The sequence below is a fragment of the Sarcophilus harrisii genome, chromosome 4, assembly GCF_902635505.1.
Source record: "Sarcophilus harrisii chromosome 4, mSarHar1.11, whole genome shotgun sequence".
NCBI lineage: Eukaryota > Metazoa > Chordata > Mammalia > Dasyuromorphia > Dasyuridae > Sarcophilus > Sarcophilus harrisii.
The window spans coordinates 462,584,275-462,611,589 of NC_045429.1; the positions used below are offsets into that span (position 1 = coordinate 462,584,275).

Genomic DNA, 27,315 nt, shown 5'->3' on the forward strand with positions numbered 1-27,315 from the left:
GGGGCCCAGGCGGGCACAGCAGGAAGCCATCGGCTCCCCCCCCTCCACGGGCGGCAGAGGCTCCCGGATGGGGACCAGCTGGCTCGGGAGGCGGGAGGCTCCAGAGCAGGCCCCGGGGCACGTGGAGGAGAATCGGGTCCGGGTGGGGGCTCGGTGCCTCTGAGCCAGGAAGGCTCAGGGGGGGCGGCCGTGGGGACAAGTGCAGCCTGGGAGAGCGCCCGGGCTCCGGCCCGAGCTGCGGGGTGGGGAAGGGTCCCAGCCGGCGGGGGTGGGGGGGGGCTGGGGGCTCCGGCCTCAGGAGGGAGGTCCCCAGTCACCGAGAAGCCCATTGGGCCTCATAGAACCCCCCAGAGCGGCCCGGCCCCGCCCTCCCCGTCCTCCTCGCCCCATGGCCCGTTACCCCTCAGGAGCCGGCTCGGGCCGGAGCCCACATTGGAAGTGGCCTTCGGGGGTTGTCGGCGGGCTGCTCGGGCCCTCGCTGCCCCTCCCCCTTCTCCACAGGAGCCCCCCCCAGATACACGTGTGGAGCCACTCCCGCCGGCGGGAGCTCCCGGCCCCTGCGAAGCCCCCGTCTGGCTCAAAGACCCCGTTCGAGCGATGGGTTCCTTGTGCTCGGGAACTCGGGCCCAGAGCCCCGGATCCAGCCAGACCCACCGTTAGCTCCTCCACGCTAAGGGCACGACGCTCTTGGTGGGGCGATTGATTTGTGGGGAAGGGCCGAGGCAGAAAATCCCCCCGGACGGGCCCTCCCCGGCCGGGACCCATCCCACCCACGGCAGCCCAGGTGCCCTGGCCTCTCCCATCCCACCGCGCTCCAGCCCGGGGCAGCCTTGGCAGCGAAGCCCCCTCACTTTTTGCTGGAAAAGTCGGTCTCCGTTACCTTCCCTGGGGAAGCTCCTCCCTTTACCTGGGCCCTGGACCTCCAGCCACAAACTCCAGTTTTGCTTCTTCACCTTCTGATGGGGATGGAGCCACAGGCTGACCATGGGGGGAGGGGGGATGCCTCGAGAGCACATCCAGGCCCACCCACCGACTTGGGGCAAAAGGCCCCTGAGGGGCCCTGGCCAAGGCGAGGTGGGAGGGCCCAACGGGCAGTGTCCTCAAAGCCACGGCCGCAGGGAGCTCATCGAGCCTCCTTCGGGCCGCCGGACTCCGGCCCATTAGAAGGAAACAGCCCGTCAGGGACCGTGAAGGGAGCAGCCAGACGGTGCTGGGGGAAGGGCAGACGGACACAGGGGCCTCTCCATACCTTGCCCAACAGCAGGGTGCCCCACTAGATCCCGGGTCCCCAGTACAGGCGGGCCAGGGACAGCCCTGGCCTTTCTGAGGGGCCACAGACTAAGTGTACGGCCGCTCCGGCCCCTAGATCTGAGGGGGGCTTCTGAGGGGCCCTTCCCCTCGCTCGGAGCCTCGCCTCTGGAGGCAGCAGCCCATGGGGGCCCTTGGCAGCGAGGCTTTCTTTTGGGCTCCTGTGACTCTTCCATTTCCACTGGAAGAGAAAACTCCACTAAAGGGTTTTTCTCTGTCCTGCCCAACAACCTGGGAAGGAAAACACTGGAGAGCACGTGCTCCCTCTCAGGCAGCCTCCGGCAGCTCGGACACCAGTTCCCAAGAAAAACCAATGTTTCCCATGAGCCTGAGCTCGAGGAAAGGGGGCCGGGCAGTGGGCGGGCCCTGGACGTGCCCAAGGCTGGGTCTATCCTCTCCTGACTGCCGCAGGGTCGCGGCCTCCACCAGGCCCACCCAGGGCGTCCAGGAGGTTTTCCTTTCTTTTTCCTCTGCTCCTAATGGGTCTGTGTGGGGGAAGCCGGAGCCCACGGGGCTGCTCGGAACCGAAGGCCCAGGGCCATTAGCCCTTTGGTGGATTGTTAAAGGCTCCGTCCCGGGTGGAAACGCAAAATCGGAGCCCCCGACCGTGGCCCAGGACTCAGAATAGGCGGGAAGCTGCCTTTTCATCTCCCTGAAGCAAAGGTGGAAGTGGAGGCCGCCGGCACCCTCCCTCTTCCCACATCTGCGTCTGAGGGCCCCCCCCGGAACCAGCAGCCGCTGGGGCAGAGGCCGGGGGAAGTCGGGGGGACCCGAAGGTTCTTACTTTCTGGCTGCATTTCACTCCTCAGCATCGAGCTTATCGTCCCCCACTGGAGGAGGAAGGAGGAGAAAGGCTGATGGCGGCTTTGGGCAAGCCCCGACCAACAGGCCCCTGGGGGAGGGGGGGGCACCTGCGGCCATTTTCTCTGGCTCTCCCAGACTTTCTCTAAGTGTTGGAGAAACACCTAAAACACTGGTCTTCAGTCAGACTGTGGGGGGATGGGAGGGAGGCCCCTGGGCACAAGAACTCACACACACTGGAGGGAGTTTCACAGAAAAGTTTTATTTCTTGGAAGTCTGAGGAAGCAAAATACAGAGCCCACAGGGCCGGGGCGTCGGGAGTCTGGGGGAGCTCTGGATTTAAGCTACACTGCGAGGGAGCATCCTCGGGCCCCCATCACGGGGTGCCCCAGGGCAGCCATCGTCTCTGCCCCAGGGGAGGCTCTGACCCCTGGTTCTTGACCTGCCAGGGCTCTGCAGTTGTTCCTACAGCTTCTTCCAAGGGAGAAGGGCTTCATTTGAGCCAGATCCAAGAGTCCCCGACGTCAGCATTATAGCCCGGAGCGAACTTGTGACCTTTCAGCTAAAAAGGAAAAACAGACACCAGTGCTGAGAGCGATTCTGCCAAGGAGCAAGACCCCTGATCTGCAGGGAAGCCCCTCCCACGGAGGTACCCCGAGATGCCCCTGGGAAATAACCCGAGTTGGAGGGACGCTAATGCATTGTCAATCCGGCTGCAAAATGGCCAAACCATCACAGAGGTCATGATGAGAGAGACGCTGACCAAGCTTCCGACCAGGAGGTGGGTTAAGAGTGGCCCCACTGACGCCAAAGACCCCGGAGACAAAGCAAGTGCCCATAAGCGAGGCAAAACAAGAGAAGCTTCTGCAGGAGCTCCGATGCTCATCCTGACTGGGGGCTACAGAGGCAAAGCCTCTTACTGGGGCTTCCCCTCCGAGCTCAGCGCCCCCCTCAGGCCGTGCAGTCCTGGCCGGGCCGCTTCTCCCCCATGTACAGCCACCCCCGGTGTGCGGCTGGGCGTCTCCACCACAAACCTGGGAAAGGTTCTCCTCCCGGGCAGCCTGGGCCTGTCTGCAGCTCACTCACCCTGGACGGTCTTGAGGAAGGCTTTAAATTGCAATTTTAATCATTTAATATTTCGGCTGAACACAGGAGCAGCCAAATGCGTCCCTGAGGAAGAAGGGGCCGGGAAACAGCTCGGAGGTTTGTTTCCCTCTCTGCAAAACAAAACTTCAGCCACAAACGGGAGAACAGAAAGCCGGGAGAGCGTAACCTGTGGGGTCCAGCAGCACCTCTTAACTGTATCACAAAATCTGCGCCGTGGCCCTCTCCCGGCAGCATGAAATTGACCCTCTGATGGTCAGAGTCTCGGGTGATCGGGATCATCAGTTATTAGTGCATTAGACCCACAGAGGCCCACAGGGAAGGTTCTCACTGCTAGCAGTCACACTGGGAGGAGGAAAAGCAGCCTGTCTTCCATGTCAGCGTCTGCAGCTCCTCCTTCAGAGATCTTCCCACCTCGCTTTCCCATTCAGGGCCTCCGACAGTGTCCCCTGAGGCTTTGGTAAAGGGACTAGCAGCATTTGCTCGCATTTCTGGGGTCCCTCCCACACAGAGCAGGATTTCAGTCCCTGGGACGGCCCAGCATTTCCGGCACTGGCTCAATCCTCTGCTTTGGATTACACGCCATCAGAACAATGTCTTCTCCAAAGGAAAATACATGCACGTGCACTTCAAGAGTGAGAAAGAACAAGTCAAAAGCTCTTTGTTCAAGGTCCTGGGATGAGCCTCGAAGGGAAGTAACATTTCAGGAGGCAAAGATGAGGAGGGAGCCTGGAAGCCGTGAGAAGAGAAGGCAGGAAGGCTTCCTGGGGAACATGGAGCAAGTTTATGACCAAAAAGATGTGAAATGAGCCTGGAGAGGGAGGCTGGAGCCTAAGTTCCCTCAGCCTAGGGGCAGTCGGAAGGCACAAGTACCGAGGTCAAGCTGAGGATACCGATCACTGAGGTGACTCTCCAACTCAAGCTCAGAAGTGGGCAGGTCGGGAGAAGGCCCACTGCCCTGTCCTCCTCATCCCTTCTCCAAACTCTTCTCATGAAGATCATGTGGCCAATCCCAGGTTTGTGACTGTTGTTTTCTTGATTCCCTTCCTTTTAGTAACAAGGAGGGGGAGTAACCAGGATTCAAGTACCTGGCACCTTCCCTTCTTGCAGACATCAATGAAAACCGACATCTGCTCTCCGGCTCACATTCTTCCTAACTGGACAAGAAAACACATTGAGGTCTTAATGGCAATCAGAATGGTCCCATGATTCTTAGGATGCACCATCAGGTGGATGGCAAGGCCCAGGAATCCTTAAAGAGCATCATCAGGTTACTGGCAGGGCCTGAGAGTCTGTCTGCAATGGCAGCCAGATGGGAAGCGCCAGTGGTCCGCCATGCTCCTGGAAGAACAATGCCCAGTGATTCTCTCCAACTGCCGCTTCAGTGCTCTCAAGGTTGTGCCACCTCCTGCATGGACCATTTAGACTGACCTTGCTCACAGCCCTTCCCCTTCTATATTCTCTTTAAGATCACTGCTAACCTCAAAGAGCTCCAAGACTGATGTTATCTGAGTTCCAACAGAGCAACTTCAGCGTCACTTGGAAGAGCTTTCCCACCTTGCAGTGCTTCATCTTTACAGTTTCAGGCTTCCACGTTCTCGGGATGGTCTTGGTCTCTCAAGATTTAGCAATTTCTTCCTCCTCCCTCCACTGTTCCTCAATGTTTTACAAAAGAAAAATGCTACAATCTTCCCAAGATATTTCAAACAGATCTATGGTCCACACCGTTGCCACACTTGTCACCAAGCCTTTGCACTTGTCAAGAAGATCAAGCCTTTGCTAATGAGAGAAGTTTCTAGTTTCCTTTGGCCTCCTCGTTGTAGGAACTCATTTACACTTTGTATTATGAGTGGGAACAAGGAAGATCTGGGTTTAGGTCTTATTTCAGGCACATTCTAGTTATCTAAACATAGATGAGTTATTTTAATTCCTCAAGGGCCCAGGCAACTCTCTCCACCAACACATTCCCCACAAGTTACCAATATGCATTGGTGTTTCCTACTCCCCAACCCCGTAACTTCAGGAGAAGTCTGGGTTTTTTACCTACTTCCAAGTTTCCAAAATTAGCAGCTTGCTTAAATATGTCGGAGTGAAATCACATGTCAAATCCATTTCTCATTTTTTATTCTGTCTTACAATTTGTTACTGCTTTTGGTCTTTGCTTTAGACAAGTTGCTGTCCAGATTCCACATCAACAACTGCTTTAGAAATGTTTCCCAAATCAGTGATCAGACATGTCCTGTCTATTGTCACCTGAGAGCTTATGAAGTGCTCACAAAATCCAGCCCCTCCTAAATCTTTTAATTCAAGTGGGTCCACAGACTTGTCATCCAACTGAAATCCCTGTGAGAGAGCGTCTCTCTGTGTTGAAACCCCTGTGCCTCTGTCCTTGTTGGAGGTCCTCCACTCCCCACAAACAATTTGCATCGAAGCTACAGCACAGTAAAGCACATTAAAGTGCATGATCATCTCCGTGGGTTTGGTCCTGAGCACACAACACCCTCTGAAATGATGCTGACTCAGCCACATGGGAGCTCCCTCCCCTCTCACTGGAGAAGCCCCGTTCTGCTGGCCCCCCACCCTCACACACCCTAACGCTCTCCCTCGGGGACCAAGGCCTGAATGTAAGCCCTATGTGAATGTAAGCTCCTCCAGGGGAGGAACCGTGTACTTGATCACAGTGCCTGGCACACAGTCGGCAGCACACGCTCACAAACTGACTGCTGAGTGTTTATAAGTTATCCCTATTGCTTCTCTGACACTTATGTTTGCCAAATTTCTGTCACTACAAAAGCCAACCTGCTCTTAACTTTAAAATATGATGGCCTTTAGTGGAGATTTTATAACAAGAATTTACTCAAAGAGGGGAAATGAATGGTGTGGAAGAAAACCACATTAGCTTAAAGAGCCTTTTTAATACATCAAAATGAAATCGCTAAAGGCTATTTTCACACTGATATATACTTTGTATCCCCCTATGAATAGATCTACTTAGCTGTTCTACTCAGTGTCATAAATGTTAGAAAATGAAAACACTCCTAAAAGCTGGGGAAAAAGACAGAAAAAGTACAATTTGGTCCACAGGTGCCATCCTGACATTTGTTCAAATGGCTGTAATTAGCATCTTGTTTTAAACCCCAATCATTCCAAGCCATCAGAGTAATCTCCAAGTGGCAAGCACTTCAGCCCGTGAGTGCAAAAGCTAGAGGCCACAGAGTCACGAATGCCCAAGTGAATCTGTGAAACACTTCACTTTGTTAATCTCTGCTTTTTATCCCAAATGTTTGTTCCCTAATATTTGTTATCTAAAGAAAAGAGAGTAAAGGCTATGGTAAATTTCCATTCTTCATCCTTCCTCAAAGCTTGCAGGAGGAAAAGCCAGATCCAAACTGTTTTCCATCCTGTCTCATCTAGCAGAAAATGGGAAGATTATTTCACTTCAATTATGATTAAATGGAACAGGAGATTTAATATGAAAATTTGCCTTTTAATATCCAGTTACCTAATTCTGACCTCGTTCGGTCAGAAAAAGAACCCACACTTGTTTTTTTGAATGCAGAACAAAAGGACTCTTATCATCTTGCATCATTGTTTTCATGATTTAGGAAAGTTATATTCCAGAGCTTCTCTTGTTTGTTCCAAGTCTGACTGTCTTTATTAAGATGCTTTTTGTAAAGCCAAGAACAGACAGTACTATGTATTAAAACTGTCAAACAGCCACATTTTTAAAAAATGGGAAGGGAGACCTTGATACTGGAAATGAAAACAACTTGAGATAGTAAAGCAATAAAAATAGCAGGCGAGAGAAAACAGAAGATGCTGTTACCATAGCAACTGTCTTGGACACAATCAGCTACATGAAGGGAGCACCACATCTTTCTTAATAGCATTTTGCCTCCTTATATTTGGGAAAGACTGGCTCTAAAGTGGAAAACAATTTACAGCTGAATTATCCGCCTTAAAGGAAGGGCAGCGCTCTCACCGAAGTGACCACATCCAGATTGGGAACCGGGGCTTTCAAAGGCTTCTGCGCACAAGCAGCACATATGCTCAGGGAGGAGCCAGCCCAGGGGACAAGGTGAGGCTCAGAGGCGCTGCTCCCCCTCCCCCGCTCTTCCTCTCACATGAGCCGACCAAAAACTGAAATATCCACAAAAGCCATCATATTATCATTAAAATTCAGCAGAAAGAAAAAGAGAAACTCCAACTATTTGGGAATCTTATCTATCAAGACATATCCAGGAGCTACATGAGTCCATCTGTAAAACACTCTTTAAAGAAATAAAGAAAATAGTAAAATAACTGCAGAAATAATGTTTGCACATAGACAGACTGAGCTAATATAACAAAAGTCACAACACGACCCAAACTAATTTACTTTTTCAGGGCCTTACTAAACTACAAGGGGATTTTTTAAAAATAAAGCTAGAAAAAAATTGAAATCATATGGAATTTTTTAAAAAGTCAAAAATCACAAGGAAAATCATTTTTAAAAGGAGTGGGAAAGAAAGGAGTCCAGCAATAAAGGATCTCGCACTGTCCATCAGTCCAACGATTGGTTCTGACCGGTTCTGACAGCAGCAGAACAAACGGCAGCTCTGGAACAGTATGACCCCAGTTACTAGGGCAGTGACTCACTCATTATCTGACAAAATTATTGGAAAGCTCTCTGACAAAAATAAGATTTAGACACCCACTGCACACCAAGAACTCTAAATGGATGCAACTTAGACATAAATGGTGAAATTGGAAGGAAACTGGAAGAGCCAGGAAGGAATTACTTTTCAGTAATGGATAGGGGAAGAGTTCATTACCGAGCAAGGGATAGAGAGTAAGAAAAACTACTTTGATTATATGAAATTAAAATGGACACAAAGCAAAATTAATGAAATTAAAATCAGGAGAACAGTTAGCTGGGAACAAATCTTAGCAGCCATTTTCTCCGATAAAGGTTATTATATCTCAGACGTACATAGAATTGATTCAAATGTATGACTAAAAGCTATTCTCTAATAGATGATACGGTCAAAGGAGAGATCAAAAAGTTCCCAAAGGAAGCCAGCCAAGTTAGCAGCAGCCGTGACAGATGCTCCAAAGCACTAACAACGAGAAAAAGGCAAATTGGAGCAACTCTGAGGTTCCATGTCACACTCATCAGACTGGCAAAGATTAAAGAGGAAAAAGCCAACCGCTGAAGGGGCTCGAGGAAAGCAGGTACTTTAATGGAAGACTGGCCCAGCCATTCCAGAAAGCAATCTGGAACTACTTCTAAAGTCATTCTATTGGCCAAAGCTACTGAGAGCCAACAGCAGCACTCATAGGCTCACATGCAAAAGAAATAAAAGGTTAAAACCCACAAAAAACATGGATAGCCGCTCTTTTTGCAATGGCAAAGAATTAAGGGGGATTAGATCTACCTATTAGATCACTTACAGTACACAACTGGTAAAGGAATATCATTGTGCTGTAATGACGAGACGGACAGTTTGAGAGCAAACTACAAATGGAGCACAAACCTACAGTGATAAAGTGCTCGAGAACTCTGACGGATGAAATGACAAAAATGTGATCCCACTGGACCCAAGAGGAAGCAGACATTTTGGCCACGGGCTCTGCAGGAAATGTTTTGCTGGCCTCTGAATCCCTATTACAAGGGTTTTCCCCTTTTTTTATTGTTCAATGGGGTGGGGTGAAGGGAGAGAGAATAAATGCTTGCAAAAACACTTTTTTAGAAAACTCTGATAGGAGAAGTTGCCAGGCACAGGAGATGCAGCTGGCCCGAGTTCAAACCCGATTTCTCAGAACTCCTCCGCATGTGGGCCTGCACAAGGGGCCGACTCTCCAGACTCTCATGTCAGCAGAGGAAATCGGCCCCAGGGGCGTCCCCACCTGAGGGGGTGCCTCGGCTCCAGCCCCCTGTCTCTAGCCTGAACCTCTGCTGGAGGTCTGGGAGAGAGGTAAGGGGAGACTAAGGGAGAGGTGGGAGTTAGGCTCTGATGTGAGGCCACGGGACCAGTCGACTTTCCACCATGTTGCCCTGGTGAATGTCATATTCGCCCATGTTATCTCCCATCTTGTCTGACCTGATCCGTACTGTCTCCAGCCAAGAGAATGGGAGCTCTTGGAGATCAGGAGCTCTCTTTCCAGAGTCAAGCACACAGTAAGTATTTACCAAATGCTTGTACACCAAGCACTCAATAAACACTCACTAAATGTTTGTCCTTCAGGGGCTCTGTCTCCACAGCTGAGCACTCAGCAAGCACTTACTAAATGCTTGTCCATCAGGTTCGGTCCGAGCTGGCCATGTGATTAATGATCTGCCTACCCCCGCCTCTCTTCCCATTTATGACCTAGCTTCATTGCAGAGAGAGCAGTGACAGGGCGCGGGGCCAGGTCAGGATCCAGGCCCTACTAGCTGGGCCACCAGGGCAGCTCCCCCATCTCAGATCCTTCGGCTGTGCACTAGGGACAGTAACAGCCCGAACCTCGCAGGAATGGTGGCAGGAGCCAACGAGATAACATTGTCTCGCATACAGCAGGTGCTTAGCAAACATTCGAGTGGAGCCGGCTGCCACTAGCTGCTGAGAAAGATCTTTGTTCAAGTGGATCCCCCTTGGGGAGGCCCTCACCTCTGGGGCTTCTGGGAGTAGAGGGAAGGATACACCCCTGCAGAGTTTTAAATTTAGAATTTGTTCCCAATTTATTCTCAACTGCACGGAGGAGGCGGGATGGGAATTTGTCCAGCTTCGCTTCCACGTAAAGCCCATGGAAGAAAGGTTTGAGGCACTCTCCCGAGGCCCTGTGACCCCCAGGAAGAGGTCTGCCTCTAAATGGTTCTCTAGTCTATAAGATGATTTTGTCTTCTCTCTGTGCTTTTAACGATCACTCTCCATAAAAAGCCAGACATTGCTTCTGTGCAGTTTTCCAAGTGTCTCCAAGGGCAGATAGTAAATAAGAAAAACAAAATCCCAAAGGCCCGTCAGCATTACTGAAAGATGGAGATTATGGCTATTATAGCACACAGCCCCACTTCCAGATCTGAGAGAAATTTCTAGTAATGCCCAAATTGCCCCGGGATCCTCACTCTCTCTCTCTCTCTCTCTCTCTCTCTCTCTCTCTCTCTCTCTCTCTCTCTCTCGACAAGGGTATTCAATGAGTAGCCACATAATCCTGTTATTTCTGAGCCTTTTTACAAACAGCACTTTCTTCCGGTAAAAGAAAGAATTGCCTCTGAAACACAGGCAGGAAGCATTCAGAAACACACAGATCGGCCTCAGAGTCCCCCAGGAACAAGCTCCCCCACTCTGGCTGAGGACTCACTTCCTGGCCACCTTAAATAAACGTCCAAAGCAGGTTGACGAGCTGGATTCTCTGAGCTCCTCAACAGGCGATTTTGATAATTCCTGTTATTTACTCACAAGTAACGAAAGAAAAAGCGAGTAATGAGACGAAGACAATCCTGAAGATTCGGTTCCACGAGCCTCTGCTCAATGAGCTAGGAGCTAGGACTCCAAAGCCTGGAAGGCTGCCAAGCTAGAGGAAGCTAGAAGGGCAGGTGCCTGTGGGAGGAGCAGAAGAGATGGGTTCGGCCAAGGGAGCTCTCATCCCAGAGCAGGTCAAGCGAGACTTTGTCCACACTGGGCCGGGACAGGGGATGGCACTTTGAGGGAGTCCATGAGAACAAGGAGGTTCTTCTACAAAGGCAGCAAAGAGAGGACGCCCTGGTGAGAACCTAGATGCGAGGAGGGCTGTGGGACATGACGGCAAGGAGCTAAGACCAGACAGGGAGTCTACATGCAGACAGCACCTCCAGTTCTACTCTCTGGGCAGCAATGGGCAGCCACCCAAGGACTCCAAGGGAGAAGAGACACCTGCAGGTAAAGTGGGGAGCCTCACGGAGAAGAGGCCCAAAGATCACCTCGGAGATCAGGCTGGAACTGTGGAGAAGGGGGGTCTGGGGAATCCCCGGGGGGGAAGAGGATGGGCTGGGAGAGAAACCAACAAGAACTGACAAGTGGACAAAGGCCGGGGATACTGGGGAACAGAATGTGTTGGAGGAGTGCGCGGGAGAGTCCGGGACCAGGCTGTCCACTCCACAGACCATTTTAATTAACAAAACAAAAGCCACACGATCACAGCAAGGGCATTGAAATGCAGAAAAAGCTCCTGACAAGACAGGACTCTTGTGCCTGAGAAAACCAACCTCACCCGAACCCAGAGAACAGGCCCAAGAAAGCCCCCCCTTCATCCAGAACGTGTCTCGCCTCAAACGGAGAGCTAGTGTTCTCTGTGCTGGGCAAAGGACTTCCCAACAAGGGGAGGGGGGAAGCCAGGATGGCCACGGTCACTTTTACGGTTTGAGACAGTGCAGAATGCTAGTTATGGCAGCAAGACAAGAAAAAGAAACTGAGAATAAGCATAGTCCCCAAAAAAGCGTGGCTCTTTGCAAATAACAGAAAGGTTTCCTTAGAGAACCTGAAAAATTGAAACAACAACTTCAGCAGAATTGCTAGAGATAAACTAAACGCACAGAAATAACCCACAAAACCGGCAGGAAAACAGATATTCCCCTCAAAACTGTCTGAGCACAACTATCAAACCCAGCAGGGGAGCATCTGAGTAACGGGAAAAACATTACTCGTCCTAGGGAGACCGAGTCACGATGACAAAAGACAATGTGACCTGACTTAATGGCATCCCGGCCAAAAGGCCAGAGGACCGCCTTCAAGGAACTAGAAAAACAACCAAATTCATCTGGAGGGGCTAAAGGGCAAGGAGCTCAAAAAAATACCGGGCACCCCCCGATACCACACCCTGCCAGATATCCCACACACACACATGCACATGTCCCACTGCAGGGCAAGGCTGCCCCTGCTCAGTCACAAACTCTGGGAAGGCTGAGCCCCCCACTCCAAATCCCCCCAGAGCTTCCTGGGAGCCTCCCTTCCCCCATGACACCTTGGAGATCTCTCTTGCTGAACTTTTCATGGGGCACTTTGCAAGCCCAGATGCTGGGTGAGAGGAGTCCTCTCCCTTGTCCTTGTACTATTTCTGGGGGTGCAGAAAGAAGATAGAAAAGTGGGGGCCTGGAGAAGAACTCTGGCTCTGCTTCTGGCCAACCAGACAGGCCTCGGTTTCTCCATCTGTAAGAATGGGTAAGGGGAGTCCCAAGAGGGGACATCTTGCATCCACTCTTCCACCACGGCGCCCCAAATAACGACCGCATCTAAAACCCTGACGAGCCACCGGTCGGGGGCCGGCCTCCGAGCTCCCATCCAGGTCAGCAGGACCCCCATGGCTTGAGGGCCGGCACAGGTGCCGCCTCCCAGTGTCCACCCCACCCCAAGGCTCACACACGGCTCTCACTCTGCCCTTGTCCACTGTCCCCCTGGGTGTGTGGCTCACTCCCACAATGACATCACAGAGTTCAAGTCCAGCCTCTGAGCTGGGCAATGCTGCTCCTGCCTCAGTTTCCTCACCCGTGCAGGGAAGAGCAGAGCCCCCTCTCAGGGCTGCTGAGAACGTAAAGTAGCCTGGATAAACCCTCCCTGTTTCCTGCTGCTCTGGCACTGCCCGGCCCCAGCCAACACGTGGAATGAGCTGGCGCACGAGCTCCCAGCAGAAACGAACACGGCGTGGGCCGGGCCACGGGGTGGCGCTCTGGAGGGCTGCCCCCGCTGTGTCTCGCCCATCTGGCGTTTGGGCAGGTCGGGAGTCATGGCAGAGAAAGGCCGCTCTGCTCTGTGAAGGTGAGGAAAGCCCCTGGCAGGGCAGGGCATCGCCCATTCCGGGGTGGCCGGCCTGAGCAGGAGCGGGACATGCTGCCCGCTGAGCTGACCCACCTCTTTTTTTCTCTGCTGGAAGGGGCGGCTTTTTGGGAGGGCAGGAAACAAAAAGCAGCGAATTCTCCTCAGGAGCCTGTCAGTGATTTGCCTGGCCTCTGGGGGGAGGGACAGGGACCACTCTGTCTCTGGGACTCCCTCCTGGAAGGGTTCCACCCCCAACAAGCGGAGATGCAATGAAGAAGGGAGTGAGGGAGGCCCCGGAACTGCTCTGCCCCCAACCACCTCCAAGGACCAGAGCAAAGGGGCTCCTGGGGGGACCACGAGAGTTCTGACTGGGAGTGCCCGCCGGAAGCTGTGCTTCTGAGTCCCAGGGGGCCTGGCGGCCCAAGGCCCAGCGCCCAGCACTGCCCTGAGGCTGTGGGGTCAGGCTGGGCCGATCACTTCATTTACAAACAACCGCTTCAGATTCATTCAAGAGACAAGGGCTGAATGCGGGAATCCCGGGGCTCCCTCTGCCGCCATTTCTGAGTCTCGGAGCCGAGGGGATCCCGGCTGCGCATCCTCCCAGCATCCTCGTCTGAGGAAGCGCTGACCAAGTCAGGAAACTTCCGGTCGGGGGGATCCCCCAAGTTCCAAGTTTTAATGGCCCCCTTCGATCCCCATTCACCAACCGGGGCTGGTCTCCTGCCCAAACCTCCCAAGGGTGAGACATGGGGACATACACAAGGGGGGAGACAGGGGAAGAGAGAGTCTCCGGAACGTTGGTTAACGAGGTTAACGAGTGCATTCCTGCAGCCATTCGGGTCAATGGAGTAATGAGAGGGACTTCCTGGCTCGCTATTCCACAGAACAACGACCGCAAATTAAGAGCAGAATCGGATAAACCGGCAGCTTAGAGTTAGTAATTGACCTGGTGGGGGGTGGGGACAAACGCTAGGGAGGAAATCGTGAAAACGGCCCCTTCTGCTTTCCTGAAACAAGAGCCCGCTGCCGCGCCCCCCACCCAAGGCGCCGGAGCCCCTCCCCTCCGGGCCGGGGCCTTACCTCCTTGAACTGATGGTAGATGCGGTCGCACTGGTGAGCCCCGATGGTGATCTCGGGAAGATACATGGGGACGGTCGTGTAGTTCACCACGTCGTACTTATCCTGGACTCTGAGCAGCAGAGAGAAACACGCGGGTCAGGGCCCAGAGCCCCCTGGGGCAACACCCACCCCCAGCCCAGGGATGACCCCCCACCGGTCGGCCCCGGGAGCGCCAGGCATCTGTGCCCGGGACGCAGATGAACCTCCCCCAAGGCCCTCACTGCCAAAGCTGCCACAGGTGCCCGCCTGGGAGGCCGGAATCCAGAAAGGAGGCAGGGGAGATGACCCGCCCAACCCCCCTACGGGATTCGCACAAGCCCAAGAACAGACTCACAGCAGCCTCACACGGTGGAGAGACCGGTCATTCTGCTCCAGCCACGGGCCCTTGTCAAACGGGACGTAGCTGATATCTTCCAAAATCTGAAAGAGAAAAGGGGAGCCCGCGTTAAACTGGACTCCAGGCAACAAACATGGGGAAAACCTGCTGGGGACAAGGCAGAGGCGACCCCGCCCAATGCCTGCCCTTGGGGAGCTTCCCTCCCTCTGCCCAAGACAAGGGGCTCAGGAGGGCCCCCGAGCTGGAGGGAGGGAGGGAGGAACCCAGCAGGAAGTGGAGCAGATGATCCAGGGAAGGGCCTCTGGCTGGGGGCCAGTTGTTCCAATGGTCAGCCAAGAGCCCCTCTTTTCCCCCCACCATGACCTCGAACCCCATCATCTCAGGACCCTGAGCCCAAGAGGCTGGAAGGAGTACGGCTTCGAGGGCAGGACCCTCCGCTCCTGCCCCAGCCCCTGAAATGGTCCGAGCTCAGAAGGTGCTGCCGCTGGCCCAGCAGAGATGCCGCAGAGAAAGAAGCTGGGCTCGCTTGGTCCCTGTGCCCCCCGGACCCTCCCACGGGGCCAGAGCGTGCTCTCCTGCAGAGCCGGGGGCCGACTTCCAGCTGTATTTCCCATGCTCCAATAAGTGCTTGATAAATGCTCCCTTTGTTCCCGGGACTCAGTCCATTTCCCCAGAAGCCGGAGGCCGTTCTGGGGCCCCTGCCCTGGTTCCTGTCTCCGTGCTCCCGCTCAGGCTCCCTGCCACCTCTGGTCTGGCACGTGGGCAGCCACACCTGAAGGGCTCGGCCCGTCCTCTCTGGAGGAGGCCCCAGGGACCCCTTTCTCCTCGCCACACCCCCCAGCGCTCCCAACAAGAGGCAGGGGCCCATCTCTCTGCCCTCCCCCCCCTCCCCCAAGTCACAGGAAGTGGATTTCCCAATTCCTTTCACAAAGCAGCCGTGCCCAAGTGAGCCGGGAATTCTGCAGAGCCACAGAGGATGCTGGGCCAGGCTCCTAGCGAGGGGGCTACAGGGCTGGCGGCCCAAGAACGGCCTGGGGCTGAGCCCCCGACCCCAGCCACAGGCTCTCTCTCTCTCCCTGAAAAGAAGAGCAATTATCCCGTCCAACCGAACCTGCACGGATCAAGTGTAAAGCAGTCCCTGCTCTCAAGGAGCTCCCAGGCTAGAGGAGCGGAGCGGCCTGAGGCCAGTTTCCAGCCCCTGGCCCTACACCCAAGGGCAACAGGGTCAATCGGGGTTATAGTCGGCCAAAGGGGGGACAGCAGGCACAGGAGCAGAGTTGGGGGTGGGGGGAGAGAAACAGAGACAAAAACAGAGAGAGACAGAGACAGAGACACACAGAGAGAGAGAGAGACAGAGACACAGAGACAGGGAGACACAGAGAGAGACAGAGAGAGACAGAGACAGAGAAACAGAGACAGGGAGACACAGAGAGAGAGAGACACAGAGAGAGAGAGAGACAGAGACAGACAGAGAGAGAGAAAGAGACAGAGAGAGACACAGAGAGACAGAGATAGACAGAGAGAGAGAGTATGTGTGGGGACTCAAGCAAGTGCTAGCAAAAATGTGCCTCTTGCAGGGAGGCCCCGCTAATTAGCCCCATTCTGCAGAAGAAGAAATGAAATCATCTGACATTCAGGCATTGAAAATGTTAATTCATCATTTAAAAGGCTAAATTCAAAGTGTTCAATGACGAGACTGAAAACAAAAACTTCATCTATTTTGACCCTTACCTTTCCCACATCCTTTGCTTGCTTTGCCGTATACTCTAAAATCTCACATTTTTTACTATTAAAAAAAAAAAAAAAAAAAAAAAGAAAAGACAAATTAAATTGAATTCAAACCTTGCGATCTACCATCGAGCTGCTGTGTAAGTATACAAGGGCCACCGCCAGACCCGTCCTGTCCCCATCTGTCAAGCCCTCAGGAAGGGGCCACAGCGCGCTCTCTCCTCTCCCAACTCTGAGACCCTCGGTCTAAGGCTTCCGGGCTCTCTGGGTCCTTGGGCTTCTGGTCTGTGCTCCTGGCCCCGAGGGACCAGCCCCTCGCCCCTCAGGCTTGCCCAGGCAATCTCCACCAGTGCCCAGAGCCCCAGCACCCTCTCCACACAGACAGCTCTGCCCAGCTCCTTCTCACCCGGAACTCCAACCTCCCGGTGCACGACCCCGCTAACTCCGCAGGCCCAAACAGAACTCGTTACCTCCCCCCAAATCTCCTCGTCGTGTTGCTTTTTCTGTCAAAGGAAGCACCTTGGTGACCCAGGGGTCTCCCTGTACACGCTTCCCCTGCCAGGTTAGGCAGGGACGAGAAAGAGCAGGAGCTCAGAGCAGGTGGGTTGTGCCATCCCTGGGAAAGGGCAGACACAGGCGAGTCCCATGAGAGGCTACGGGGACCCATCCGGAAGGCTCCCAGAGCCCCGGGGAGCAGCTCCCCACATACTCCCCACAGGGACCACCAAAGGCTTTAGAAGGCCTGGGAGCAAACGTCTACTTCCTGCTATGGATCCTGCTCCTCTTTCTGGGCTTCGGTTTCCTTAATTCAGCAAAGTGGGGACCAGAGCAGGTCTGAGAAGTCCCGCTCGCTCTAGGCCTCTGGCCCAGTGAGATCCATCACAGCTGGGAACTCCCCGAACCCTCCGCTGTGACCTGAATGAAGGCTAAGGAACCGAAGGCCACAGATATGTTGGGACCACGTGGGTGGAAGCCGCCCGTTCTTAGCCCCTTTAGCAGTTCCAGGTAGCCTGTGCGACCTCCAAGGCCCTTCCGGGGGCCCAGAATCCCCCCAAAGCCTTCAGCTCCTCCAAGTGTCTCACAAGAACAGGCCTTTCCTCAGGCAGCGGCGCCGGCCCGCTTGTGGCAGCTCCCACTAACAGGAGTGCCGACCAGCGGCTTTGGGCACCCCACACCTGGGGAACAACCGAGGCACGTGGACCCCGTGCCCTCTCCCGCGCAGACACTCGGGCGCTGAGGCTCTGGCCCAGCCTCCCCGTGTGGGAGACCCTGACGTGGCTGGCAAACAGGAGGCTTCCTGGAGCATTGCACCCCGACAGAAATCACCGCCCCATCCCAGCCGCCCACGGCCGCAAAGCTGCCCGGCGCCAGCCCAGAACTCTGCCAGAACCTCCCACGGCAGGGCCCGGACATGCCCTCAGCGCTTCGAATGCCAACGATCAGCCGGGGCTCATGCCTTCAGCCCCAGGAAAGGCCCCCAATGTTAAATGGGTCGATGTAAAATGAAAACAGCCCTGGTGCTATTCAGGCGGAGAGAGAGCAGAGGGCCAGGGGCATCTGGCTGCGAGGCTGAGCGACAGTGGCCTGGGGGCACCAGGGCGGTGAGCGGGCATGTGATCACTTCTCAGGGCACTGACCTCATTTCTGGAAGGAAGATCTTCTTGTAGGCATCCTCAATGTGCTGCAGATAGGCGGCCGTGACCTTCTTTTCAGGGACCTAAATGAGCAGAAGGGAGACGTGAGACGGGGCAGCAGCGTCTGCACGACCCTGGCTCTCAAGATGGCGCACACCCGAAAGGGGGGCTCTGAGTGAATCTGCCCCCCCCCCGCCCCGCGTCTCCACCGATCTGCCGGGATCCTGGAATCAGGCCCATAAGGCCAGAAGGAAGCCAAGGGGGAGCCAGAGCCGCTCCGGGGGGTCCGACCCCCACAGCAAGGAGTGGCTGAGGAGCTGCGACCCCGGCCCTCCCTGGCTGCACCCTCTCTCTGGTCACACGTGGCCGCCTGCCGCCCGCATTCAAGGGTGAGCCCGGCTCCTCGCCGGTCTGCAAATGGTCGGGGAAAGGGCCAAGAGGCACCGGCTTGCTTGCCCAAGGACGAGGCATTGGCGCTGGCGTGCTGGGACGCCACAGGAGCAGAGGGGCCCGGGGCACCAGCCGCTGACTGACATGGCAACAGCCTCACGGGGGCCTGGCTTGGGGCCAATCCAAAGCTCACGTCTGCCACAGTGAGGGGAAAGAGGTCCGGGATCTTCCCAGAAGGTGGCTGGACCACTCCAACACAAGGGAAAGGGAGCAGGCGCAGGACCCACCATCGGAGTGGGAGAACATGAAAAAGAGGAGGCCCCGTAGCTGTTGTTCCCAGCGCTACACGTGAAGCAAGATGGCTATCTCCTGCAGCGGAATCTTGGGGGGGGGGGATGAGAGGGTCTCTGCCGCTTGTGCCAAGTCTAATATCCCAGCATTCCTCAGGGAGTTAGCGAGAGCCCACAGAGCTCCCCGAGGTCCTGGAGACCACTCACACACCCCCCACCCATGCCGGGGCTGATCCAGCCCCGGGTGCCATTGGGAACCTGCCGAGGGTGGGCGTGCCGGGGCACACTGAGAGGGTCTCTGAAGGTCCTGAACACCGGGAACCCCAGCAAAGGGGAGGAGGACGAGGCGCAGACAGAAAGCAGCTTACGTTTCCCTTCTGCTGGATCCTCTTCAGGAGCTCAGGAACGGGCACATCAATGTAGATCACCAGGTGAGGCGGCAGGAAGCGCGGGATCGTGAGCCGCTTGATTTCCGTGTAGTGATCCATGCCTGGGAGAGAGGAGGGGGGCGTCAGGGCCCCGCGGGGACACCCAGAGCTTCAAAGGACGCGCTTGGTGACAGCCTTGGTGAGATGCTGTGGACAGTGGTCCCGCCCATCGAGTCTCCCCAGTCGTGGACTTCAGGGTGCGTTCTCTCAGCCCCTCAAGGTTCCTTACGAAGGAGCTCGGGCTTGTCCCGCGAATACTAAGGGACGCTTCATGACGAGCACTCGCAGCCCCGGAAGCCAATGCGCTCTATTCCTACTGCTTTTTTACTCCCTCATCCCCCCAAAGGCAGAGGTAACTCCAGAATGTGGGGCCGCAGCGCACAGGAGGTAGCCCAGAGCCTGGGAAGAAGACGAGGGAGACCGCCCCACTTGGGGCCTCGGGCTGTCACCGCTCCTGTCTCTGAGGCCCCAGGGCCAGCAGGAGGCCCCAGTCTGCCCAGGGCTCTGCCAGCTCCTCACTGGGGCCCGGGACAAGATCAAAGACTCCCCCGGGCCACAGGAGCAGAAGCTGGCCCTTCAGACCAGAGAAAAAGCCCCTTCTCTGGACCTGAGCCTTGCCACGGAGAATAAAGGAACCGCCAGAGCCCTTTCTGTGGCATGTCCCTGCGGCCCTTTGGAGAGAAAAGGCCAGGAGAGCTCAGAGACACACAAGCCAGAAAAGCATCCGGGTGGTGGCTCCCAGGCTCCGGCAGGACGCTGTGCCCACCCAGGGGAGGGACCAGGAAGGCCCAAGGACGGGGCTGACTCACACTCTTTCCGGACGAAGCCTTCCTTGAACATGGCCTCCATGAAGACAAAGTCGCTGAAGGCCGAGCGCTCCAGGACGACGCCCTGTCCTGTCGTCACAAAGAGAAAGGCGCAATGAAGGTCCCAGACCAAGAAGAGCCGGTGAGGGGCCCAGCCTCCCCGGCACATCCCTGGCCTTGCCCTGAGAAGGGCCTTTAAATCCTGGCCCCAACCCCCTGGGGCACAAACCCAAGTCTGCTAAGCGGTGACGGTGACTCCTGCTCCCCCCCCCCCCCCCCCCCAAAGGACGGCACGCAGAGAATGGGAAGGCTCGGCCGCTCGCCAGGGCAGCCATAAGGGTTGGGGGACCAGGAGCTTAATGGTCCTGTCTCTTGATTTCTACAGCTGCTAAATGGGCATAGTTCTTCCTACTGGGGGAGGAGTGAAAGGTCAGGACCCTGTATCTCCCCAGCCTTCGGAGCGCAAGGTGTCGCTGCTCACACAACAGTCTGACCTCAGCTAAAAGCTTCGGCGGGTTCAGGGCTCTCAGAGCTCTGCAAGGTCACTGAAAAGCTTTTCTTCTTTGCCTGCCCCTCCTCCAACTGAACTGAAACACACTGGTTAAAGTCAGCGGAACTGGGGACTGCGGGGACAGAGCATCCTTTTAAGGCAACGCCGTCCGTCCTTGGGGAAGACCAGATAGGACTGTGGGGGTCGAGAGCAGCTGGAAAATGGAGCCAAGGTTTTCCATTGTTACGGGATTTAAGAGACAGACAGACGGATGGACGGACAGACATATGTTAAAAAGGAAGAGTTGGGGGAAGGTCCCCAGCAGGATACACCGGAGGCAGGCCCCGGGCCCAAGGAAGGCTGACCGCTGAGCCTCTCTAACGAGAGCGACTGTGGGTCTAAAACAACGACCTCCCCTCGGCGGCTCAGAAAAGCCGCACCTGTGGCCAAAGACCCTCTGACTCTGGCGGGCACCACTCCTAAGCAGGGGAGCCCATCAGGGAGGCAACTGCTGCAGACCAGGAGGCGCCAGCTCCGTCATGGGGTGGACCGACGAACACAAAGCCCCGAGAAAGCCCAGGAACCGAGGGCTAATAAAGCAGCCGGGGCTGCTCCCAGGACCACAGGGCCCGCGATCGCTAAGGCCCTCTTCTCTGCCCCTTCCCCCCCTCCCCCATGAGAGGGTCTGGAGCTCCTCACCTGTGCTCAGCAGGTGCTCCAGGGCGTCCGAATACTGCAGGAGGCGGCTGGCGTAGAGCCAGGCCTGCAGGCGGTACGTGTTGCCGTCGCTGCTCCTGGGATTATCGTAAAACTTCTCCAGGCTGCAGTTGCCGCCCAGCTCCGGCCCCAGGATCGACCCGTCCCCTGTGTTTTTCTCTGCGTAATACACGTCGGCTTCGGGAAAGTGTCTCAGCCCTGAGGAGAGAAGAGACCAAGTTGCACCTGACTACGTCGTGCCCAGCTACGTCACACCTGGCTACGTCGCACCTGCCTACGTCACACCTGGCTACGTCGCACCTGCCTACGTCACACCTGGCTACGTCGCACCTGCCTACGTCACACCTCTGCAGCCTTTGTCCTAAGACACATAACTGTAAAGCGTCTTGCACGAGTTCACCAAACAGATCGGAGACAGAAGCGCCCTTAGTGTGGCTTGTTACAGCCCTGGACCTGCCGCGGGGGGGGGCCTCCTGGCGGGCTCGGGACACGACATGCGGTACGGGGAAGGGGTTCTGATCTCTGGGAGAGCAGGGGGGCGGGGCTGAGCCAAGTCATTCCTGAGCATCCGCTCACTGCCAGGAAGGAGCAATGCCTCCAGCAGGCCGACGGGGTCATACCGAGCTTTTCGGCGAGCTGCTTGGCGAGCTCGCCTTTTCCGGAGCCCAGGTTGCCATCCACGGTGATCACTTTGCTTTTCTCAGTGAATCTCTTTAGGGTTCTCTCCCCAAAGATGTACGACAGGTGCCCGTACCGCTGCTCGTGCTGCAGGCTCGTGTGGATTCCTGCCTGAAAAACAGCCAACGACAAAAAGCTCGAGACTCCGGGAGCAAATCCCAAATCGTGGCCCTCCTCAATTCTGTTTATCGTGTTTCAAAGCAACATTTATTAAGCCCCTGCTCTATGCGCGCATTGTAAGAAGGGCCCTCGTCTCTGCAGAGATGGTCCAGGGAGCGATAGCACAGGAGAGACAGAGAGAGAGGGAGACAGAGAAACCGGAGAGAGAGAGAGAGAGAGAGACAGAGACAGAGAGAGAGACAGAGACACAGACAGACATAGAGACAGAGACAGAGAGAGACAGAGACAGAAAGAGAGACAGAGACAGAGAGAGACAGAGAGAGAGAGAGAGACAGAGAGAGACAGAGACAGAAAGAGAGACAGAGACAGAGAGAGACAGAGAGAGAGAGAGAGACAGACGTAGAGAGACAGAGACAGAGAGAGAGAGAGACAGAGACAGAGACAGAGAGACACACAGAGACAGAGAGAGAGAGAGACAGAGACAGAAAGAGAGAGAGGGAGAGAGGGAATGGGAGAGAAGAGAGAGAGTGCGTGTGTGCGGGCGCAAGGGCACAAAATACAAGTCAATCCATAAAAGGCATTTCAGAGGAACAAAACAAAACATTCCGCGAGATCTGAGAGAAGCCCGTCTCGCTGAGCCCGCGGAGGCGCTGCCTTCCAGGGGTCTCCTAGGTGGGGGGAGAGCGCGCCCCGGACTGTGCTCGGCCCCAGAGTGGGCACAGGCCGCCCCAGGGCGGGCACCAAGCGCAGCCGCTGCGCCGCTGGGACACTCGGGGCCCAGCCAGGAAGGCCGGGCTCAGATGTGGCCTCGGAGACGCCCCAGCCACACGGCCCGGGCGCTTCACCCCGCGTGCCTCAGTTTCCCCACGTGTAACATGAGCTGAAGAAGGAAATAGCCAACACCGCCAGGATCTGGGCTGGGACAAGCCGCGAGGGGACCAGGGGCGGGGGGAGGGGACAAGCCCCGAGGGGACGGGGGGGGGGGACAAGCCCCGAGGGGACCAGGGGCGGGGGGAGGGGACAAGCCCTGAGGGGATGCGGGACGAGCTGTCACCAGGCTTGAGCCTCGGGGGAAGTCAGGGCTCCTCTGGGGGAGGGAGCCCGGGAAGCGGCAGACACAGAGGTGGGAACGGGCGTCAGGGAGAAGGAGGCCAGAAGACGACGGGGAGCGGGGCCGGAGGGAAGCCGGGGACCGCGGGGGGCCCCGGACCGGTCACCAGGGGGCAGCCAGCACTGGGGGGAGGGGGGCAGGAAGCCCGCGGGGTCTCCCCCCTTCCCCACAGAAAGGCCGGGGCCCCCCGCCGCCGGCCGGGCCCCGCTTCCGGCTCTCCCCCCCCCCCGGCCCCGGATCCGCCCCGGAGGCCGAAGGAGAAACGGAGGCGGGGCCCAAGGTCACAGGGGGCGGCCCGCGCCCGCCCACTCACCGCGCGGGGGGCGTCCACGGCCCCGAGCCCGCGCGCCGCCGCCGCCGACAGGGACAGGACCCAGGTGGCGCGGGACCTCAGGAGAACCGCGGCCATCGCGACCTCGGAGCCGGCGGGCACCTCGTCCGGAAAGCCGCCTCCACTGTGGGGAGCAGTTCTCTCCGCACCTTCCGGCGTCGCCCGGAAGTGACGTGCGAAAGCGCCGCCGGGGGTGGAGGCACAAAGTGAGGGAGGGGCGGGGCTGAGAGGGGCGGGGCTGAGAGCAGAGAGAAATTAGCTGTCAGCTGGACGGCAGGGGCGGGGCTTGAGAGTAGGGAATAGGGCAGAGCTGAGAGGTGGGGCGGGGCTGAGAGCAGAGGGGAGAGAAATTAGGGGCGTGAGTTGGCCGCAGGGGGCGGGGCGGCACTGAGGGGCGGGGGAGGGACTAAGGGGCGGGGCTGAGAAAGACTGACCTGTGAGGGGCGGGGCTGAGAGCAGGGACGGGGTGGAGCCGAGGGCCAGGGGAGGGGAGGGGCACCCCAAGCTGCTCCCGACTCTCTGCCATGCGCCCTGGCCCCCCCTTCTGGTGCCCCCCACCTTATTCACGGGTCTGGGGCTCAGCGAGGAAGGTCCCCTACTGCCTTAGCTTTGGAGGAGGGGGAGGGCAGTGGCCAGGCCCCCCGCGATAACTTACCTGCACCTGCCTTCCCCTCTCCCCCCGGAAGCCTTTCCTGTCCTCCCCGTCGGTGCCTCTTTCTGGAAGGCCAAGGCGAGCCCCCTTCTGATTCCCAGCATGGGCCCAGAGCCAGGGGCGCCTTTCCCGGACAACCCCTCCCGGCAGCCTGCCCGGTCCCAGGGCTGCCAGGGGCCTTCCTGAGAGGAGCAGGGAGATGGAGCGGAGCCCAGCTTCTCCCGGCCCCAGGAATTCTGGGAAGGCCGGGCCTCCCCCCAAAGCAGGGGCCGGAGGGAGGGGCTTCGGTCAGAGAGAGGAATCGGCCTCCTCGGGAAGGTTCGAGATTTAACAGGTCGAGGATCCATGGGCTTTGGCCGAGGGAGGTGAGAAGAACCGTGCCCAGTGTGCTGCTCCCCAGGATCGGGCAGCGACCCTGCTGAACTTGCCCCACAAAATGCCCGTACACCATTTCTTCGCATAAACCGTCTTTATTTAGTTTCTGAGGTACATTTGAGGGGGACGAGGGGGAAGGATCACAAAGCTTCCTTCACTCCAGCAAATGGATCATTAGAAAACCAAGGCCCCAGATTTCAGAGTGGTCTGTTTCCCCTTAAAATGCAGCTCCTTTTTGACTCTCCCATGATGCCTTTTCACAAAAGGAAAGTCATCCATGACGCTCCACCCACCGCCCCAGGAGAAAGCCGGCTTCAAGAAGTCAGGGCAGCAACTGTCACGTTACACCTTAAAGGCACATCCGAAATACCGAGAAACACCGATCTTGGCACACGGCGGGGAAGGCAGCGGGATCTCTGGCCTGGACAGAAACTTCAGACGAGAGACCGTTCACCCGAGGAAGACACAGACGGCAATTCAGGAGGGAGCTGTGACACGGCACCGCATGAAAGGCCACACAACCCGAGGGAAGCGTCCCGGTGCTCGTTTCCAATCCTGGACGCTTCCAGGACGCTCGAGGTACATCCCCCCAATCGATTTAATGGCAAGAAGAGCGACCATCGCAAGTACAAAGGGACCGCATCCCCACATCAGCCAGAATTCATAAAGAAAAGAAAGTCCTCATTTTCAAGGGGGTCAAAGGATGGGCAGGCAGGGAAAGGAGGGGCTCCTCTCCAGTTCTGTGCAGGCTGAGACGCGCTCGTCAGTCCGTGTGATCAGCAATGCATCCCCTCAGATCCACACACATCACGCCCATGCCCTGGTGCTTTTATCCCAGCTCTGACACTCTACGACCGCATTTCAGTACCACCGAACCAAGTGTCGATGAGACTTTTCATAAGGTCAAGACAAAGGATACAATTCCGAGTCTCTCCAAAAAAAGAGCCCCACGGAGGGGAGGAGGGGAGCAGGCCGCTGCCGGCTACTGGTTTTACATCTGGACGTCAGAGATGACGTTCCCTCTGAATCGGCCCCTCGGTGTCACCCCAGGAAAGGAGCTACTCCCTCTGCGCTAAAGGGCCACCTACTTCACCCGGCTCGGCAGCTGCCCGAGTCTTTGCAATACCAAGAAAACCACAGGCTCATTTCATACGTTCTTTATTTCCCGGTCTTTGCCACAGAATTCAGCCAAGAAGAATACTGAAGGACAGACTACTACTAACTGGGAAAATGATTCCAATGAACCAACCCAACAAGAGGCTTTTCTGAATTTTCCAAAAAGATGACAACGGAGGACAATCAGGGAAACTGAGGCATTGACAGTACAAGAAGAGTGGAAACCTTTTTTTAAAAAATCACACCCAGAGATTGCTACATGGAAAGCCACACTCTGGAACATCGCCTTGTCACTTCTCACCTTCAAAGAGCTAGAAAACAATTCGTATCGTTCTCCAAGTGATGATTCCTGTCTATCTCTAGTTTCAAATGTCAGTGACTACAGGATCATGACCCTAAGATAATGGATTAAACTCAGTTCAAAAGGAAACTTTAATGTGTAAAAGAAATGTTAGGGGAAAAACAGACAGTATAAAGTACAGGAAAAACAAAAAACAAAACAAAACACAGGGTTTGGCAGCAGTCGTAAAGGCTGCTGCTGCTACTGCACTCTGCGCTGGAACCGTTCTGAAGGGAGCGTCCCAAAAAGGACTAAGTAGCCACGGAGAAGAGGGAATTAAAAACAATCGACCCGTCGAGGGATCGATCAGGTGGCAGGTCTCGGTGACCCTCCAGTCTTCACGGCAGGGGCCTCCGAGTAGAGCAAGGTCTCGGGGCCCAGCTGGAGCTCAGCTCAAGGGCCCTCCAAGAGAATGTCACAAATTGGTACGTTTGCACACAGTGGGTCAGAGCCATAAAGTGCATTTACCTTGCCTGAGGCAGAGAAGGATCTCACCACCAGTGATGGCCGATCCACAGGCCAAGAGAAGTTTCGGGGCTTGGGTCTGTCTGTGCTGCTGGCCAACCCCCCCCTTCCTCCCCCCCCGCAGAAAAAGCCATCCCACTGGTCTGGCGGAACGGGCCGATGGTCTCTGTCCCGAGCTGGCTCGGGAGGTGGCCCCGGGTGGATGGCGCCGGTGTGGGCGGCCGCGGCCCCTGCTCGCCTGCTCGGCCCTCACTCACAAGTCCCTTCTCTCCCTCCCTCCCACTCGGCCTACCCCTGAAGCCCGGAGGTCAGTCAGGCGGTAGGTCACAGCTGGCCTCTCGCAGAGCCCCCCGGGTGCTATCTGAAAACGCCCACGTTGATGGAGAGCCCAGCTTCGGGGCGGTGAGCCTTCTCGTGCACGTGCGGGTCGGCCTCAAGGTCGCTGCTCTGCAGCTGGACAGCCTGTCGCCTGGGAGCAGAGCGGAAAACGCCGGGTGTGCCCCCCGCCCACGTGGCTGCTCCCTGGGACCACTAGGGCCCGGGCAGCAGCCCCAGCCACAGGCACACACCTCCCCTGACCGTTCTGTGAGAAAGCGGGGAGGTGAAGGGCTTGTGAGCTCCACTGAGCCTCGTGATGACCACCCCTTGGGGACGCGGGAAGAATTCTCGCGCGCACTTAACGATCCCTCTCAAGTAAACGTCCACCTGCCACAACGTGAGCACTCGTGCCCGGGACACGCCTGTTGCCACGTGGGGCGGCTCGGACACCAGGCCCTCAGGGGCCGGCCTTCCCCAGGGCTTTCCCAGGATGGCCCAAGCTGCGGGGAAGAGCCCGTTACCTTCTCCTCTTTCCCACAAAGAGCTTGGTCTGATTCTCTTTGCCAATGTCGTCTCTCGGCGTGCTGAAGTCTTTGTTGTCGTCTACCAGCAGATTCTGTGGGTCACACAAGAAATGATCATTGGGGGCCAGGCTGGAGGAAGAGGGCGTCACCCACGAGGAATGACAACGGGGCGCCCACATGGTCCTGGGGCAGTTCGGCCCTTTCAGCCACGGCCAGCCCTCCGTGACCCCTTGGTCGGCTTTTCCTGCCGTGGGGGCTTTTCTCCACTAAGACCCTGGCCATTGGCCACCTCCTTTCGAGGCTGGATTTGAACTTGGAGAGCCTGGCGCTCTGGGCGCTGAGGGCCCCACGTGGAACTGAGAGAACGTGACAAAAAGGAGGGGC

At 56.5% G+C, this 27,315-nt stretch overlaps 2 protein-coding genes across 2 annotated transcripts in view; both read right to left on the minus strand.

Annotated features, from left to right (window-relative positions):
* Positions 1–2,351: 2,351 nt before the first annotated feature.
* On the minus strand, positions 2,352–23,327 carry NDUFA10 (NADH:ubiquinone oxidoreductase subunit A10). Its single transcript, XM_031968277.1, has 10 exons — positions 23,124–23,327; positions 21,522–21,690; positions 20,884–21,099; positions 19,698–19,784; positions 18,829–18,950; positions 17,784–17,863; positions 16,150–16,204; positions 14,416–14,501; positions 14,043–14,151; positions 2,352–2,671 (listed from the first exon to the last, which is right to left on the minus strand). Exons 1-10 carry the CDS (start codon positions 23,217–23,219, stop codon positions 2,603–2,605), a joined length of 1,089 nt encoding a protein of 362 aa, XP_031824137.1. The 5' UTR covers positions 23,220–23,327; the 3' UTR covers positions 2,352–2,602.
* A 916-nt stretch (positions 23,328–24,243) lies between these two features.
* Positions 24,244–27,315, minus strand: part of USP40 (ubiquitin specific peptidase 40) — a 45,308-nt gene continuing 42,236 nt past the window's right edge. Inside the window, exons 31-32 of the mRNA XM_031968778.1 lie at positions 26,929–27,023; positions 24,244–26,558 (exon numbers count right to left, since the gene is read on the minus strand). Of these exons, the coding sequence (XP_031824638.1) occupies positions 26,447–26,558; positions 26,929–27,023 (207 nt within the window). The 3' untranslated portion in view covers positions 24,244–26,446. The remainder of the gene's footprint in view (positions 26,559–26,928; positions 27,024–27,315) is intronic.

Excerpts from the sequence above, each read along its gene's own strand:
- NDUFA10 (XM_031968277.1), bottom strand. The coding sequence starts at position 23,219 with ATGGCCGCGGTTCTCCTGAGGTCCCGCGCCACCTGGGTCCTGTCCCTG. Across the intron at positions 19,785-20,883 it reads GGAGCACCTGCTGAGCACAG|GACAGGGCGTCGTCCTGGAG; the intron begins GTGAGGAGCTCC and ends TTGTGACGACAG. Across the intron at positions 2,672-14,042 it reads TCTACCATCAGTTCAAGGAG|CTGAAAGGTCACAAGTTCGC; the intron begins GTAAGGCCCCGG and ends TTTCCTTTTTAG.